General features: G+C 43.4%; 1 protein-coding gene across 1 annotated transcript in view; it reads right to left on the reverse strand.

Annotated features, from left to right (window-relative positions):
* The window catches only part of CPA6 (carboxypeptidase A6), a 312,714-nt gene extending 294,310 nt beyond the window's left edge, over positions 1-18,404 (reverse strand). Inside the window, exon 1 of the mRNA XM_069600201.1 lies at positions 18,055-18,404. Coding sequence (XP_069456302.1) covers positions 18,055-18,170 — 116 coding nt within the window. The 5' untranslated portion in view covers positions 18,171-18,404. The remainder of the gene's footprint in view (positions 1-18,054) is intronic.
* Between the last annotated feature and the right edge of the window lie 255 nt (positions 18,405-18,659).

Below are 18,659 nucleotides of genomic sequence, written 5' to 3' on the forward strand. Positions count from 1 at the left end.
CAATAAATCCTACAGGTATCTGTGCTCTGTGTAGACTGGACTTAAGGAAGAACAACAAGATTCTTCCCCCTCAAAGTGTACACAATTAGGGAAAATGAACAATTAAACAGACAATTATAATGCAAAATGATAAGTGCTACCAAAGAGCATTTCGAGACCTCAGGAGGGAGTTAAGCAATGTCCTGAAAGATAAATGCTATGAAAGAAAACCATTATTTCCTTCTTTAAGTGACAAGAAAGACTGGCTTGCAAGCTTTAGGTGAATTATTAAGTAGGTATCCCCATAAGTTGTCAGATTCTGATAAAACAAATAGGTGAAGAAGATAAGGTATTTTACAAAATACAGATGATGTGAATTACTGCTTAAACTGTGAAAGCAAGATGCTTGTGTTGTTCCTAACAATGATAGTAGGTAAAGAAAGTTACAGGTCTTATGGCTGAGGGTGTGCTATTCTCATGGGTTCCAATTTGGCCATTTCTATTTTTTTAAGTTAACAGATATTTTTAGTTGGATGAAATAAACTGGCTGCCCAAAGATTCTCTGGAGTAATTAAAACTTGAAAGATACAATATACTCACCCAAAGTGGTGCATAACTTTTAAATAAATTATACAGTACATGTCAGAATACAAAACCTTTTTTAAATACCTACCATAAATTTCTTCTCTTCTCAGAAAGTCACTCCTTTAAGTATCTGCAATTGGCTCTTACACAAATGAGCCTGGGTCATCATGTTGATTTTGCATTGTTCTACTGGTTGATTTAGAAGGCTTAATTTAGGGGGAAGGAATTAACTGAATGTTTGAATTGACAATATTCCATTTTACTATTTCCTCTAACTTTTTCTTATTGATTGCTATTCTAGAAAGAACTTAGGTATCAATAGCTGGGTCCACGGTGCACTATTCAACCTGTAGTTAAGTACTTTCTATATAAGTTGTATTAAAGGAAAAACCAAATGCTTTTTCACCTGCAAAAAGGAAGCCAAGATGGTGGCAAGTCCTTTGGCATTTCAGATCATATGTTTTCTTGAGAAACTATGTATTAGTTTCAAAACTGCAGAGTAAATTCTCCAATCTTTAATCCCCTCCCTCTTCCTTCTATTCTTGAGCTGGTTCTCCTGTCTCCCCTTTTCTCCCCACAACTCCTTACTTCAAGCCTGTCTAAGAATCTAAGCCTCTGTCACAGGGACCAGCTGATCCATCTGATATTTCAGATGGAAATATCCAGTTTCCATCTGGGTATTTACAGATTTTACTAAACTTGACTGCTGCCCTGGGAAGTGTGCTAAGCTCCAAGCAGAAAGTGATGTACTTCTCAGGACACTTTGAACCGCACAGCACTCTATTTGATCAATTCTACCTGTTAAATTTTTTATTGTGATCTTTTTTAAAGGAAGGCTGCCTCTGGTCTCCAGGGCCATTCTGTCTCTATGGTACTTGGAATGTATTATATATGGTGATCTAAGTAGGGGAATGGAATATAGGAAATACCAGCAGACATATTCTTATTGCATGACACCCAAAGAGTTAGAAAAAGATGAGCTAAAGGGAAGAACATGGACAGTAAAGTTCTGAGAGATCATGGGGATGTACAAGCAGATAGAATGGGGGGGAGTCCACAGAGAAAGAGTACTAGGCATGACGTTCTTGTAAGAGAAGCCATTTTTGGCTTTTTATGATCTAAGCCAGCCTACAGTGTTTGCCATTGAACAGGTCTTGGTAATTAGTGATCTTAAGGGAACAAAGCTTCCCTGGTGGCTCAGATGGTAGAGAATCTGCCTGCAATGCAGGAGACCCAGGTTTGATCTCTGGGTCAGGAAGATCCCCTAAAGGAGGGCACAGCAACTCACTCCAGTATTCTTGCCTGGAGAATCCCATGGACAGAGGAACCTGGTGGCCTACAGCCAAAATAATGTAGGAACAGACTGGCTGTTATTAGGTAAACAGAGTAACAATAGCAAAGATAATAAATCAGTTGTAAAGACTGCCAGCTCAAACACATTCTTGAGCTGTTTTGCAGAATTCGACCCTGCTTGACCCCTCAACCACCAGCTCCATTGGAAACTAACGGAAGATGATGTTGACCTTATCTGATCCTTGTGACTTCTTTCAACTAAAGTTTGGACCCTGTTAGTCTTTGCCCTAATTCTAGGGTGAATTCTCCTCTGCTCAATTCCTTTTATGAATATGCATATACTGCCCAAACCCCTTCATGAATATGCATGTAACCGTCAGGTTTCCCTGATGGATCAGATGGTAAAAGAACCTGCCTGCAATGCAGAAGACCCAGGTTCCATTCCTGGGTTGGGAAGATCCTCTGGAGAAGGGAATGGCTACCCACTCTAGTATTCTTGATTGAAGAATTCCATGAACTGAGGAGCCTGGTGGGTTACAGTCCATGGGGCCACAAAGAGTCGGACATGACTGAGCAACTAACACACCCATTCTTAGCTTAAAAATGTCTCCAGTTTTGCAGTTCAGGGAGATATTGCTTTGGAAAAGATCCCTTGTGTTCTTTTTACTTGCTGCAAGTAATAAATCCTTCCTTCTCCTGATCATTGCTTGGTTGTGTCTTTTGATTCAACAACCCCCCAAAAGAGGTGAACCCAGTTTTGGGGTAATGGAAGTTCCCTGATTCATAAAAACTATTCAGAGACTAAGAGAAGATATTAAACTCAACGTGAATTGATGAGTAAGGAGCAATCTACAATCTCAAATACATTCACATGTATTTCTTAAACCAGGGGTCCCCCACCTCCAGGATCTAATGCTTGGTGATCTGAGGTGGAGCTGATGTAATAATAATAGAAATAAAGTACACAATACATGCAATGTGTTTCAATCATCCTGAAATTATTCCCTCTTCCACCCAGCACCAGTCCATGGAAAAACTGTCTTCCACAAAATCAGTCCCTGGTGCCAAAAATGTTGCGGACCACTGCCTTAGAGGATAGAACAATAATAAGAAGGCAAGGATCACTTCTCTAAATTTGGTAAAAAGCAGTAGTGAATAGTCATGTTGACCAGCTGGTGACCATTCTGATACTCACAGGAAACAACAGTTTTGCCTCCAATCTACACCCCCACCCCACCCCAGGAGTCTGAATGCTTTTCAAAGCATTTTAGGAGGCTGTAAAACATCCAAGACCAAATTTGGGAAATCGTGCGAGTGATACCCAAGACACAGTGAGCAGGGAGGAATATCGCACCTCCCTGACAACAGGCAGGATGCACCAAGGCACATACAGGTGGCCCCAAGCATTCTCACATTCCTTCCGCAGTCGTAGGAGCCAAATGGCCTCTTTCTCACGACCTTGACTGATGAAACCTAGTCCTGCAAAGCTGCCGGCAGATGTCAGCACTCTGATTCCTGGTTTATTAGTTTCCTTCTTTGCCAGCCTCTCTTCCTCCCTTCACTCCTTTCCATCATCTAAACTTTGACTGAATTTCATTGTTGTTAAATCATGTTCAACTCTTTTGTGACCCCCTGGCCTGCAGCCCCCCGCGCTCCTCTGTCCATGGAATTTTCCAGGCAAGAATACTGGAGTGGGTTGCCATTTCCTTCTCTATGCCATTTCTCATCCTGACCCAGGGATTGAACCCGAGTCTCCTGCATTGGCAGGTGGATTTTCTACCACTGAGCCACCAGGGAAGCCCTTTACTGAATATGCCAAACACTATTTGAGGACTAAGAATACAGATAAAGATAAGATGTAGCACCTTGCTTTTAATTTGCTTATAACTGAAAAGGAAAGACGAGATGTCCCTGTGGCACATGGGGATGACTATAAATGACAGAGCAAGTCTCTGGACTCTCAGAGCAGAAAGCCATCACAGATGGTTGCCAGGGAGCTCTTGCTGGAGGAGCTGTGTCTGAAAGTCTCTTGGAGGGCAGGTGGGCAGGCATGGGGGAGGGAGGCCCCCCACCCTCAAAATATACCCCACCTAGACAAAGGTGTGGAGGACAAAGGTGTTTCACAGTTTTGGAGTTTCACAGTGATGGAGATGGTTCACAGTTTTAAGATGAAACAGAGATGGTAACCCACTCCAGTATTCTTGCCTAGAGAATCCCAGGGATGGGGGAGCCTGATGGGCTGCCGTCTATGGGGTCGCACAGAGTCGGACACGACTGAAGCAACGCAGCAGCAGCAGCAGCAGCAGCAGCAGCAGAGGTCCACCGGCAGGGCAACAGCAAAGAGCAACTATTTCCTCAAAGGTTCAGTTCTAGCTGTGTCACTTGGGTGCTGGCTCTCCACATGGTTCTGACTTTAGCTTACATCACCTCCCTACAGCCCAGATTGCTAGGCCACCACCCCCCGCCCCAGAGTTCTTCACAGTGGTGGTGTTGGGGGGCTGCACATTACATTTCTATCAAGTTCCCAGGTGATGCTGATGCTGCTGGTCCAAGAACCATGGTCCCTGCCCAGGAACCAGTCAAACAGGCTCCCACCCCTCTTTGCTGTCTCCCATGGGGCAATGTCTGCCCTCAGATACTAACGTGATTCCTGGTCTCATTCTTCTCATGACGCTCTCTACCCCTTCTCTATGCTTCATCTATGTTCGAAACCCTTATCAGAGCTTAACACTATGGTTTATGACTTTCCTGTCATCTCATGAGGATATAAAGTATTGGCCACTTGATGTGAAGAGCTAACTCATTGGAAAAGACCCTGATGCTGGCAAAGATTGATGGCAGGAGAAGAGGATGGCAGAAGATGACATGGTTAGATAGCATCAATGACTCAGTAGATATGAATTTGAACAAACTTCCAGAGATAGTGGAAGACAGAGGAGCCTGGCATGCTACAGTCTATGAGGTCACAAACAGCTGGACATGACTTAGCAAGTGAAAAACAACAACATGAAGATATACACTCCGCAAGAGACTATTTCATTCACTTGTGTCTCAGGCAGTGCTGTATTCTGAGCACCTAAACTCCTGTATTCCTAGTACTTCAGATAGTGCTGGCACACAGTAGCCCTCAGTAAATAGCACCAACTGAGTGAATGAGACACTGTCTAGACGAGAGCCAGATAGAGGCCCTTGTGTAGTCTGAGGCAGAAACAATGGAAGCGAAGATGACTCGAGATAGAAGCCACATTGCCTTGATCTTGAAGGGAAAAGATACATTTCTTTGCTCTTGTAAGTAAAAGGCTTGGGTTTTGGAGTGGGAAGAAGAGAGGTTATGTAGACTGGGGACTTGAGGTAATTGGAGAGTTTTTAGGGTTGCTGTTGTGGAGTGTGAACCACCTCAGCAAACTAGTCTCCTAGGGAAAAAAGGAAAGAAGAAATCCTCATTTGAGACAGAGGAAACAAGGCAGGCTACATTTCTGTCTGGAATACTGATGTGGTTTTCCTATCAGATATCATAGTAAGATGCTTCCTTACCTGCCATTTGCAGTCTATTCCCTATTGTGCCTACACAGAAACCTAAACACTTAGGGAGAACTGGTCTCCCCCACATGTGTCCTCCTTCTAGGTCCTGTAAGTCAATGGCTTAAAGTTTTTTTTTTTTTTCCTGGCAGCAAATTTATACCTACTCCAAACACTGTGCTACACAGACTTGTCTCAAATGTCTCAAACCTTCCATATGCGTAGTTAAGTTTGATGCCAAATATATTGCTAACACATAATCATACACACATTACATGTGTTCCATGGAAACATGATTTATAGACTGTAAATAGGACCCCAACCATCTCATGACAAGCTTTGTAACCTCATTACATTCACAAAAATCACCAAAAGGAACTTAGTAGAAACTTAGGTGATTCCATGTATTAGTCTGATAAGAACTGAACCATCTAAAAGGTAGATGGGGAAGTGAAAGTATGGTAAATGAGGTCCCAAACGCAATGGCTACAAAGTCTGTAAGTGCAAAAAGAGACCAGAATTCTCACCTGAGGATAAGATGTGTGATCTTATGAAGTTTCATCTTTCAGTGGTTAGTAATCTAAGGCTGAAATGCTATTCAAATAAATGATATGTGTATTTTATGATATATGGGTGCAATGGCACCCTACTCCAGTATTCTTGCCTGGAAACTCCCATGGACAGAGTCGGACACTACTGAGCAACTTCCCTTTCGCTTTTCATTTTCATGCATTGGAGAAGGAAATGGCAACCCACTCCAGTGTACTTGCCTGGAGAATCCCATGGACGGGGGAGCCTGGTGGGCTGCTGTCTACGGGGTTGCAGAGTCAGACATGACTGATGCAACTTAGCAGCAGCAGCAGTGTTTAAAAAATTAAAAAACAAGTCATGAAAGAGCACAAAGAGGGTGGGTTGACCTAATATACTTGAATTTTCATTTGTTTTTTTTTTTCTTTTTTTCCAGTTTAGATTGTTGGATTAAAACATAAGGCATCAAGATGTGGGCTTCCCTGGTAGCTCAGAGGTTAAAGCATCTGCCTGCAATGCGAGAGACCAGGGTTCAATCCCTGAGTTGGGAAGATGCCCTGGAGAAGGAAATGGCACCCCACTCCAGTACTCTTGCCTGAAAAATCCCATGGATGGAGGAGCCTGGTAGGCTACAGTCCATGGAGTCACAAAGAATCGGACATGACTGAGCGACTTCACTTTTCCTCAAGATGCAGGGGCTACTGTTATCTCCTTTGACAATTCCTAACCTTACTTGGTTACACATTCCTAACAATGGAAAAGATTGAGGGAAGGAAGAGAAGGGGGCGGCAAGGGATGAGATGGTTGGATGGCATTATCGACTCAATGGACATGAGTTTGAGCAAACTCAGAGAGACAGTGAAGCCAGAGAAACCTTGCAACCTGCTGCAGTCCATGGGGTCACAGAGAGTCCAACATGACTGAGGGACTGAACAATAACAATAGCAATCTTACCTGGGGATAAGGAATGATAAGTCATCATCCATCAGTACTCTTGGTTCTTGATGAGTAAATGTTGTGAAATGGGGGAGGATGGAAGGTCTGGAAAGATGGAAGAGGAGACAATACCTCCTGTTCTCAGGTAACTGATGGGAGGAGGCAGAGAGAGGCCCATTTATTTGATTAAAGTGAAGTTGCTCAGTCATGTCTGACTCTTTGCGACCCCATGGACTATAGCCACCAGGCTCCTCTGTCCATAGAATTTTTCAGGCAAGAGTACTGGAGTAGGTTGCCATTCCCTTCTCCAGGGGATCTTCCTGACCCAAGGATCGAACCTGGGTCTCCTGCATTGCAGGCAGACGCCTTACCATCTAAGCCACCATGGAAGCCCCATATTTATTTGATTAAGAAGATCCATTTTCAGGGGTATTTTAAAGCCCCAGGAAGATAGAAGGTAATGGAAAGGTAATCAATTTTGTAATAGGATACATCTACACAAGAGCCTTTCTAACTAAGATTAAACATAACCATTTACCTAATAAATATAGTGCTTTATAATAGATTTTGATTTATAAAGCACTTTATCATTTCGTTCAATGCTAGAGAAATACATATTAGTGGCAGCCTTTACTTTATCCGCTCTTCCATTGCTAAATCATTTCTGCCCTCTTACATTTTGAGCTCCAGAAGTTGCTCTCACACAAATCTCCAGAGTTAAACACGTATTCTTTCTGCTTTCAATTCCAGCTTGGTTCCTCACTAACCTAAGAGGTTAGAGATTCTTGGGTCTGAAGGAAGGGACAAAGGAAGAAAGGAAATTATTCTCCTGGAGGGCAGGATGACCTGGCCCTTAGAGGAGAGGCTGTCTAGCAGGAACCTTATATAACCATGGAGGCTGGCAACTACTGTCAGAACTGTGGCAATGAAAGCAGAAAGGAGGGATGGGGAAGATAGACCCCAGACCCCCGTCTTTCTCTCCTTCCCCCAATTCACCTGCTGGGAAAGGGAGCTGGACACAGCTGCAGAAGCCCATCTTGCAGGTACAGAGAAAAGAAGAGTGGAGGACGGATGGGGAGATTTCTGACATTAACCTTCCTGACTTGCTTTACAGCTTCCTAACAGCTTGTTTAAAGATGTAGCCTCACCCTTTCATTAAACTGTGATAGACTGAATGAGGAGGGTCCACAGTGGCAAGATTTAGATAACATGAGGAAACCTAGGATGATCTTCAAGAAAATGATGGGGCTGGATCATGGTTCCTTTACAAACATCTCTACCAAGAGCTGGACTCTCAGTAATACCTGGTGGTTCTTCTTAGGGTTCAACTCATCTCTCTGAGGAACACTTTAAATCTAAATCTCTCTTTTTTTTTTTAAATTGGAGGATAACTGCTTTACAATATTATGTTGGTTTCTGCCATACATCAGCATAAGTCAGCCACAGGTATACATACGCCCCCTCCCTCCCGAAGCCCTCTCCCATCTCCTTCCCCATCTTACTCCTCTAGGTCGTCACAGAGCATGGTATCGAGCTAGCTCCCTGTGTCACACAGCAAATTTCCCCTGTGGAGAAAAGGGAGTACTCTTGCACTGTTGGTGGGAATGTAAATTGATACAGCCACTACGGAGAACAGTATGAAGATTCCTTAAAATCTAGGAATAGAACTACCATATGACCCAACAACCCCATTACTGGGCATATACCCTGAGAAAACCATAATTGAGAGAGACGCATGTACCCCAATGTTCGTTGCAGCACTTTTTACAACAGCTAGGACATGAAAGCAGTCTATATGTAAATCATCTCTCCTTTCATCAGGTTTTCTGTCTATGGTCTCTTCTAGGACTACGACCTCTCCACCTACTTTAAAGAGAGATGAGAGCCCTGCTAGCATTGTGTCTTCAGAGACCCAACTCCATCCTTCCCCCTCTCCCTCTTATCTGTAGTCTTGTTTTCTCTTTTCATTCCTGCCACCTGGCATAAAATATGGCCATCTCTTCCCTAAGAAGTAAAAGCTAAATAATTAAAACTCTTCTTCAACTCTAGTCGTTGACCTCTCTTTCCACCCCATCATGGATAAGCTTCTTGAAATTATGGTCTACACTCACTGCTAACTTGCTCACCTCCCATTCATTCCCCAACCTACCATGCTCTGGTTTTCACTCGTTTTTCCACCAAAATCATTTGATGACAAATATGATTTCCTTAATGGACAAACCAATGGATACTATTCTGCAGTACTTGATGTGACTGACCTCTTCCTTCTTGAATCTCTTATTTTCCTTTAACTAATATTTCTTGGGTTTCTTATTCTCTCTGTAGGCCTTTCTACTTCTTTCTTCTCTGGTTTTCCCCCATTGTTCTTCTCACATAATGAATACTTCCTGGGTGTTTCATGGTACATTCAAGGTTAAAAAATTCCTTACACATCAGTTACTGGAATCTATGTCAGTTTAGATCTTTTCATTGTGCTTTTAGACCCATCCATCAAATTGAGGCTTCCCTGGTGGCCCTCACAGTTAAGAATCTGCCTGCAATGCAGAAGACCCGGGTTCCTTACGTGGGTTGGGAAGACCCCGGAGGAGGGAATGGCTACCACTCCAGTGTTCTTGCCTGGGGAATTTCATGGACAGAGGAGCCTAGTGAGCTACAGTCCATGGGGTCTTACAGAGTTGGACACACTGAGGGATTAACACTTTCACTACTTTCTCTTTTATCCAACTGGGCACTTTATAGGAACCTCAAACCATACATATCTGAGAAAGTACTAACCTTCTCTGCTAAGTGCTCAGTCCTGCTAACCAATCCTGAGAATCACCTTATACTACTTCCTCTTGCTTCTCCCCTTTGGCTTACCCAATTGTGAAAATTCTACCTCCTAAATACTTTTCAAGTTGGTCTCCCTCCTTTTCCTTCAATTGTTATTACCAGAAGCCAGGCTCTTCTGGGTATTACCATGGTCACCATAACATCCCAGTCTTCTTGCCCCCAAATCTTCAGCCCTCAAGCCTCCCCTTCTCAATGATGGCAGAGGGAACTTTCTTCAAGAAAATCTATGTAAATTCCCTGCTGAAAAGTCTTCGTCAACACCCAATCACCTTCAGGAGAAAACAGCTTCATATTATGGGGCATAAAGTGATTCATGACTTTGAAGCCTTTCATTTTAGCTACACTTAATTTTCTAGACTTAACAAGTTCTCTTACCTGTAGTTCTTTGTGCATTCAATATACTCCCTGTATCTGGAAAACCTTAACCTGATTTCTACCTCTTCTTTATGACCAAGGTCAGGGTCATATCCTCTGAGTACCAACCATTTGAAAGAAAACTACCTTGCATATTTAATAATCCACTCAAATTTCTGTTTTTTAAGACCCATCTTACAATCAAGAAGCTTCTTTGACCTCTCTCCACCCTTCAGCCTACATTAAGTGACCCTCTCTTGCACTTACCCAACTCCAAGAGTTCTCTCTGAGGGCACCATGATTGCAGAGTTGGAATTGCTTGTTTTCTTGCCTGAGTGCTCATTATGCTGTGCACATATACCGTTCTTTTATCTCTGTCATCCCAGACTAGCAGAGGGCGATTCCCAACAAATATTTATAGAAATGAAATGAAAATCCTCCCTCATTAAACATGTTTCAGCCTTGCCAACTCACTTTACTTCATTCCCAGCTACTCTAGGGAATAGAAAAGAGAGAGAAGTTTTCTGGATTCAAAGACAGTGTTGTCAACTGTACAAAAAAAAAAAAAATGCTGTGAAGTTGGCTGACCTGGATTTTAGTTCCAACTCCACCACCAGCCCTGAAAATCCCTTTACCTTTCTGGAGTTCTGCTTCCTTATATATATTAAATAAAAGGATTGGGCTATGTTTTTTGTTTGTTTGTTTTTTGGTCTCCTTCAGTTCTGACACTCTGACTTTAAAAAGATCATATACAGAATAAACATGCACACTTCCAAATGACCTTGAAGTGCAAAATCCTGAATGCTCATTTGGATGGATTATTTCTTCAGGAGAACCAAGTGGAAGGGAGAATGGCGGGGTAGGGTGGGCATTTATTTAATAACAGAGTGACTACTGAGGCCGATTGCTAGTTATATCACATATCTGGCCATTAGTTCGTAGCCTCCCTTGCAGCTAAAGGGACTTACCTGATGGCTCAGTTGATAAAGGACCTGCCTGTAATCCCAGAGACCCGCTGCAATACAGGAGACCCGGGTTCAATCCCTGGTTTGGGAAGATCCCCTGGAGAAGGAAATGACAAGCCGCTCTGGGAAATGGCAACCCAATCCAGTATTCTTGCCTAGGGAATTCCATGGACAAGAGGAGCCTCTTGGGCTATATACAGTCCATGGGGTCGCAAAGCATCAGACATGACTGAACGACTAACACACACACACCTTGTGAGCACCATTCTCTTACATAGAGAGCCAGCTCAGCCATAACGATGAACTACTGTTCATCACCCTAGATGACATTCTAGGGTTCTTGCAGCTAAGGGCATATGATTGATTCTAGCCAGTAGTGAGTGATATTTGAACTTCTGGGCTGTGATTTTAAAAGGAAAGAGGAGAGACCGTCCCTTTCCACTTTCCTGCAGGCTGGACGACTCCTTCCTGACACATCTGGGAGTTGAGTGTTGAGCACAGCAGAGGTATAGCACAGACATACCCCTGAATCTCTGTCACCATCAAACATACTGGTTTTGGATTTTTCACATGAGAGAGAAATAAGTTTCTTGTTTAAGCCATTGCATTTTTGGTTCTTTATTCTAGCAAAAAAGAGAAAGAAAAACAAGACAACCTAACAATATTCTTAAGAACACAGATATTAAGAAAACGTTTTTACTATTTTCAAAGTATACTGAGAAAAAAGAACAAAGATGGTACTTCTGTTGAAGAAAACCAGATAGAAGTTTGCTTCAACCTTTAATAAGAAAACTAATTCTTAAGGAAATTTACTATACTACCCAGAATAAGATCCTAAAGCTTCACATGCTGCTTTATCATAAAGAAGTTAATACCCAGAAGGCAGACTGGAAAAGCATTTATTTGGCAAAGCAAATGCTAATCCTACATACGAGTTATCTACCAATTGATCGTAATGAAGACTGTAAAACAAGCCATCAAGAGTTTTTATTTTCCATTCAGTAATTCCATTTATAAAGACAGAAAACACAATGCTTTTGTAGCCTGCACAATCTAAGCTGTGAAGTTATGAAACATTAACATCCTTCACTGCTTTTCACGGGGTGGAAGTGATTAGGCTTAATGGCATTACCCAGAAGGTATCCTGGCGCCATAAAATAAAAGCTCCGTCATCAGATTGGGCTCCCCTGGAAAAGCAGTCCAGAAGCGCAGGAAATGCTCCTCCTCCCACTAGCTCTCTGGCAGGAGGAATGCTGATCCCCACGAAGTACCATCGACCTGCCAGTTCAGGTCAGGAGTAGGGGTCGCAGCATCGATGTCCTTCAGAAGCAAAGCTGGCAGCCCCAGTACACAACACTGGGCAGGGAAGAAAACTTTTAGTGTAATGAGCTGCTAAACAATCCACAAGTGGGTGCTGCACTCTGTGCTACTGCCTAAGGAAACCAAAAATAGCCTCCCACTAACCAGGGTCAAGGGCTAAAAGGAACTTCCAGAGAACCATTCCATTAATCACATGCCAACCTGTGGGGACAAAGTTTCAAAGCAACCTTAGAGCCCACCATACATCCTTCCTAACACCTGATGCCCCAAATCTATATCTTTCCCATACATTTAAAAATAATTTTTGATGTGGACCATTTTTAAACTCTATTCAATTTGTTACAATATTGCTTCTGTTTTGTGTTTTGGTTTTTTGACCGCGAGGCATGTGGGAGCATAGTTTCCCCACCAGGGACTGAACCTGCACCTCCTACATTGGAAGGCAAAGTCTTAACTACTGGACTGCAAGGGAAGTCTCTATCACACACATTTTAATCCATTATTCATGATCTGCAATGGCTCCTTCTTGCTTTCGGCCCTTATTATGAGCGGGGCTTGCCTGCCTTTCTTGTTCAGGATAAGCAAGGCTGAAGCTCTCTATTCTTATTACAGAGGAGTGTTAGGACTGAGCAGAGTGAAATAGAGGCAGAGGAACTGGAGCATCTGATAAATAGAGGCCTTGAGAGACTGGCAGAGATTGGATTTGATGTATTTGGCAATAGGTGGCCAAAGTAGATCTTTGAGCAAGAAAGTAACACAACAGAAGTCTTATTTAGTGAGGTCATCAGTACAGGAAGGACTATAGGCAGGGAGATCAGTTAGCAGAAAGTTACCTTTATCCAGGCTGAGATAAAGACATCGTAAACATGGCTGGTAGCTATTATAAGAGAGAGGACAAATAGGATATTTTGGAATGGAAGGAACTAGAGATAGACTTGCTCTTCGGAAATGAAATAAGAAGGTAGTTGGAAACCTAGAGTAAAACTCATCAAGGAAACAGACACAGTGAAGAATAAAAGGCAGAACCCACAATTTTCCACCCAAATCAGGACCCTTCTCAGACTGGAAGAGGAGCACTGGCAGTTACAACCCCAGAACAGTACGTACAGACAGGGCCAGTCCATGGCAAGTGAGGTCAACCCATCTGAAAAGAACTTTAACCACCAACATAGAAGATAACTCTCAGATTCATGAGCAACTGGATTGCTTGAATTCTAGCCCTAGGTTTCCGAAAGTTCAGAGCATTGCTACGAAGCCACCAATGAAACTGAAGCTGCAATTCTTTGGCCACCTGAGGTGAAGAGCCGACTCACTGGAAAAGACCCTGATGCTGGAAAAGATTGAAGGCAAAAGGAGAAGAGCATGGCAGAGGATGCAATGGTTAGATAGCATCACCGACTCAATGAACATGAGTTTGAGCAAACTCTGGGAGATGGTGAAGGACAGGGGAGCCTGGTATGCTGCAGTCCATGGGGTCTCAAAGAGTTGGATATGACTTAGCAACTGAACACCATCACCACCCCCACCATCAGAAAGGTAATAGACTTAAAAGCTGCTTTGAGCAATGGAGGGGACTACCTACAGAGCTAAGATGGAGAACAAGGATGACATCCTTGAAGTCAAATCTATTCCCCCAAGCCTCTACTTCTCTGCAATATTTCACATCCCAATTTGGGGCCTCTCTGCTCACAGGATTTTAAGGACCAAACGCCTTAAAAAATCTCATTTTCTTCAAGTCTAATTCTTGGATCTTGATATTCCACTCCAAAGGATGACTGGTCAACTTGACCAATAACCGAGTGTCCGTATAGGTGGGGGATGGGAGGGGGAGGGGCAGGGATGGGAGGACGAATGCAGCATGGAAGCTGGCTCATCAGAACACACCAGCTGGCTAGTGGGCTATGACCAGCCTGCACACACCTATGTAGACCTTACACCAGTGTTCAGTCCCCCGTCGTGGCTCTGGTGGTGGAAGTCGTGCTCTCTCTCTACCCCAGCCCAGGCACCCAAGGCTGGGTGACCAGAAGAGGGGAAGGATTTCTCCCTCCTCCTTGGTGCACTGAGCTTTCTCTTCAACCCCACAGTAGGCTGCTATCCCACAATGGACTCAAACACTGTGCCTCCCAGTGCTACCTGCGGGGCTGCTGTCTTTGCTAAGCTGCAAGCTATCAGACGGCTTTGGCTCTGGTGCTCTTGGCACAAGTAGGTGCTGCAGTCATCCTGAAGGCATCGAGTGCACATCCACAGCCACTTTCTGTGCTACTTATTTTGGTGACAATCTAAAGTTCCTTCTCTCATATGGTCTCTGCCTGCTTTTCTATGAACAATTTACCACCTTAGAGAAGACCACCAAGGGTCAACTTCCAATTTTACCCACATAATCTGCTCCTTTCTTTCATCATCCTATTATCAGTTCTCTCAACAAGGTGAAGTCTTCAGTTTTTCTGAGAAAATCATTCTTTTCTATCCCTGGATTGGCACAGTGAGAAGTGCAGTTTATTGAGTTAGGCAGAGCTGGGTTAGAATCCCCGCTGTGGGTGAGCTGTGAACTTGGATTGCCCTTTTGTCCCTCAATTGAACCTCTCTGTGAAATGAGGATACCAAAACGCTCGTTAGGCTAATTGAGAAAGTAATATTTTTTATCAATGTTTTATATTAAGTACTGGTAAGTATTAGTAAGTAGTTGACATGGTGTTAAAAAAGCTAAGTGCCAAAAACCATGCAATACTCAGGCTGTTGCTTTTAATTCTCATGACAACTTGGCAGGGAATATTATCTCAGTGTCTCAGATGAAGAAACTGAGGCTCAGAGAGGTTAAGGAATTTACCTTAAGGTAACAGAGCTACTAGGAGTGGGAAAGCAGAAACTGACAGGCAGGCCGTTGAACTTCAGGACTGATAAACATTATACGTGAAGGCAGAACTGAATAGGCAGTTCAGCAAAATATCATAGCCACTTTGCTTCTACAGTATCACCAGAATTTATTGTGTCATTGGCTTAGAGCTCTCTTTTACCATCACTAAAAAAAACTACCCTAATTTCATGTCATGCAGGAGATTCTTATTTTTTGCCCTCAATATCACAGTCTAATAAATAACCAAGTCTGCTTCCAGGGATATGAAGGGATTAGGGAAAAGGAGAGAACACAGAGTGATGTCAGCTTGAGTTGCAGTCTCATCCACTGACTGATATATTTTTTAATCACCAAAATGTTTGACCTGTATCATAGCTCTTAAAACCTGCCAACAGAGTACCAATAAATGTTATTTGATGTCAAGTTATTTTCCACACTTGGCTTCATCCCTTTTCTACATATTTTTAAATCTGCTTTGTAAGTAATTTGATAGTTACCTGAAAAGGTATTTGTTTATGTCAGATTTTCCTTATAGTCTCCCTACACTTTTTTTTCCAACATGCTTAAATTTGCCATTTTTCAAGCATCTTATTATACGACCACACCACACGACTGTTACTAGTTTGTGTAGAAAGCCTAGGCTCATTAGCTGCTCTTAAGAAGCACACTGGTCTGCCCTGTGTATTGTTTTTTTTCATGCTCAGAGTCCTGCAAATGATGATCATATATTATCAAATTCAACCAAGACTCACAAAAAAAATTGCTTTTTTTTTTTTTTTTACAAAACTGCAAGAAATAGTGCTGCTTCATAATTACTACCAATAATACCTAAATAGATTACTTAAGGGACAAAAATGAGGTGGTTTAGAATAACTTCGGATGAGAAGCAATAATAATGTTCAATACCATTCTCTCATGTTATTTTACCTGGTTCTAGCTAGACTGGCAGAAAGCATTTCCTGGGGAAGTAAAGCAACAGAATCCCAAACCTACGCAGCATTTCTGTCTTTGGTGGTGAGAGAATTACATGTATCAAATGAAGGGAAGGCAAAAACCCCCATTTTCAATGGTGAGTGTGCTCAAAGACATCTCTGGATAAAGGAGAAGCTCTCCTGTGATGGACAGGGAAGGCTCCCTTCCGTGTCTCATTGTTTCATCTTTTCCTTCCAACTTCCAGACACCTCTAATTTATACATTTGGGACTAACTTATTATGGAGCAGCCAGAGAGAAAATGGCAATTACTTTCTTTGCAGAACAACAGAAAAGATAGTGCAACTTCGTCCTGAAAGATTCCAAGTTCTCTAAGAAAGGCCACCACCTTTGGCTTCCTTTCCTCTGCTAAGTGGTGCTTAGCGAAGTGGGCACACCTGCTCTGCTAAGCTGACCTGCTCACTTGTCTTTGACGAGGGTCACACCGAAGTCATTATGGACTGAGCCACAGCTGAGTGGAGGAGCGAGGTCCTATGTCACACGGGCACATCTAAATCTGATATGTATTTATCACGTAACTAACATCCATTAAAGAGTCACAGCAAACTCCTCCACATCTTAGCCGGCACCATCAGTCACTAAACACAGCTTCCATACCCAGGTCTCCAAGGGCAGCGACCACCAAGGACAAGATGTAAAGCCTGGACGGTGTATGTCCAGGAGACAGAAAAGCAGCTCTCAGATGTAAACTCCGAATACTCCCAGGAATACCAGGGTGGACATTTTGGGGATTATGTTACTATCTATAGTCCTCATCTCCACCAACACCCCCCTCTCCATCATCCTGCATCTCCTTAAACTGAGGGCACATTTTACAAAATTTCCTCTGTAAGCAACGTATTCAGAGGGAACTCTATAGCTGTGCCCAGATTCTTCAGGAGAAAAAGAGAAACAACTCTCTTTTCTAGGGTCATACTTACAAATTCTTCTCTACATAATTCCTAGAAAGAACAACTGCTTTAAGACCTGGCCTTCATCCAGGTTGATATGAAAACTTTCCTCTACTGGTCCTCACAGAGCACTCCTAGACTATTTAGAAAGATTTAAGACTCTAGTTTTTCCTTCTCTGTAGAAAGGAACTGAATTAGAGGAGCTATTTAACGTTCTCCCAACCCTAAAATGCAGGAATGCCAGCATTTCCAGATTCAGAGAACGACCCCCTGCAAATTCAAGCGAAGCACACGCTGTATGCTGTATATTTCACAGTAAGCCTTCAGGATAAGACATGCGCAGTCCCACACGGTTCACACGCAGCCCCGCGCCTCCTCATTGAAGGCAAACAAAGCATGCTAACCCACAGAAGGGGAAAAACGCACACAGTGTTTCCCCTCTAGGTTTCTCCCTTCAGAAAAACACCCATAATTTTGCAGTTGGCTACGTTTATTCAGCTTATTTTGAGTTGACTCATTTCCATTGCTCAGATTTGAAAATCTTTCTAATAACCACACTGTAGGCTAACAAACACTCAAGAGAAAAAAAGTCACACTCGATTCTTAAATTAATCACTGGTGAATTTCCACCCACTGCTCCTGCATACACTCAAGGGGAAGCTTTAGTTTTCAGGTTGCAGTTCATGTGGCACAGCATCCCCGCGGCCGAGCATACACCAATACTGCACACACTGGCCACAGTGATTCTAAAGACAGAATCCCAATCAACACTGGTCCACGGCTCAGGTTGGCACATCATAAAGAGTATGAGAAACTAGACGTGTGCCCAGCACATTCTCTCCAGAGAGCCTGGGACTGCACGGACATTTAAGATTAGGTGGCCAGGAAAGCACACAGATTCACACAGAGACAGCAGACCAGAACAAGTGAGGCTCGCTTAGGACCAAACCAGCACCCTCCCCTGATCTGAGTCCAAGCTGTGCAGGGCATGAAAGTCGCTCCACTCACCCAGCATAGCGGTTGCTGTAAAGGTGACTGTGTCCTGGGCTCAGGCTCCTCAAAAAGAGCAGGCAGAGAGGCAGAAAAGCTGCTGTCTGGCTCCTGGGCTTCCCGAAGAACTTCATAGCGTGAGGATGAGAGGGCTGCAAAAGTTCCTCCTGTAGTTACAGACACCCCCTCCACACGGCACACAGTCCCTGGGAGAGGTGGGGGCGTGGGCTTGGGAGGGAGCAAAATGTGACACTTCTTTCCAGCCTCAGAGAACAAAAAAAAAGTTCAAGCAGCTGAGGGAGGGAGGTTGCTGCTCAGACTTGGTCCTGGGATGAGAAGCAGCAGCACACACAGCCCTGCCCTGAACTGAGCTGATCCTTAACCAGGCTCCCTCCAAGGGGCTGGGCCTCCCCAGGCTGACTCACCACGGGGGTTTGCTGGGTGCTGCCTCATCTGGGTAACTCCTCTTTTTATTTTCTTGTTTTTGGAGGCTTTTTCTTTTTTCTTTCCAACTATAGGATGCTAACTTTTTACGACAACCTTCCTCCTACCCTAGAGCTTTCCGATGACTGAGCAGGTAAAGAATCCACCTGCAGTGCAGGAGACACAGGAGATGCATGTTC

Source organism: Ovis canadensis, chromosome 9 (assembly GCF_042477335.2).
Source record: "Ovis canadensis isolate MfBH-ARS-UI-01 breed Bighorn chromosome 9, ARS-UI_OviCan_v2, whole genome shotgun sequence".
In the NCBI taxonomy this organism is placed as follows: domain Eukaryota; kingdom Metazoa; phylum Chordata; class Mammalia; order Artiodactyla; family Bovidae; genus Ovis; species Ovis canadensis.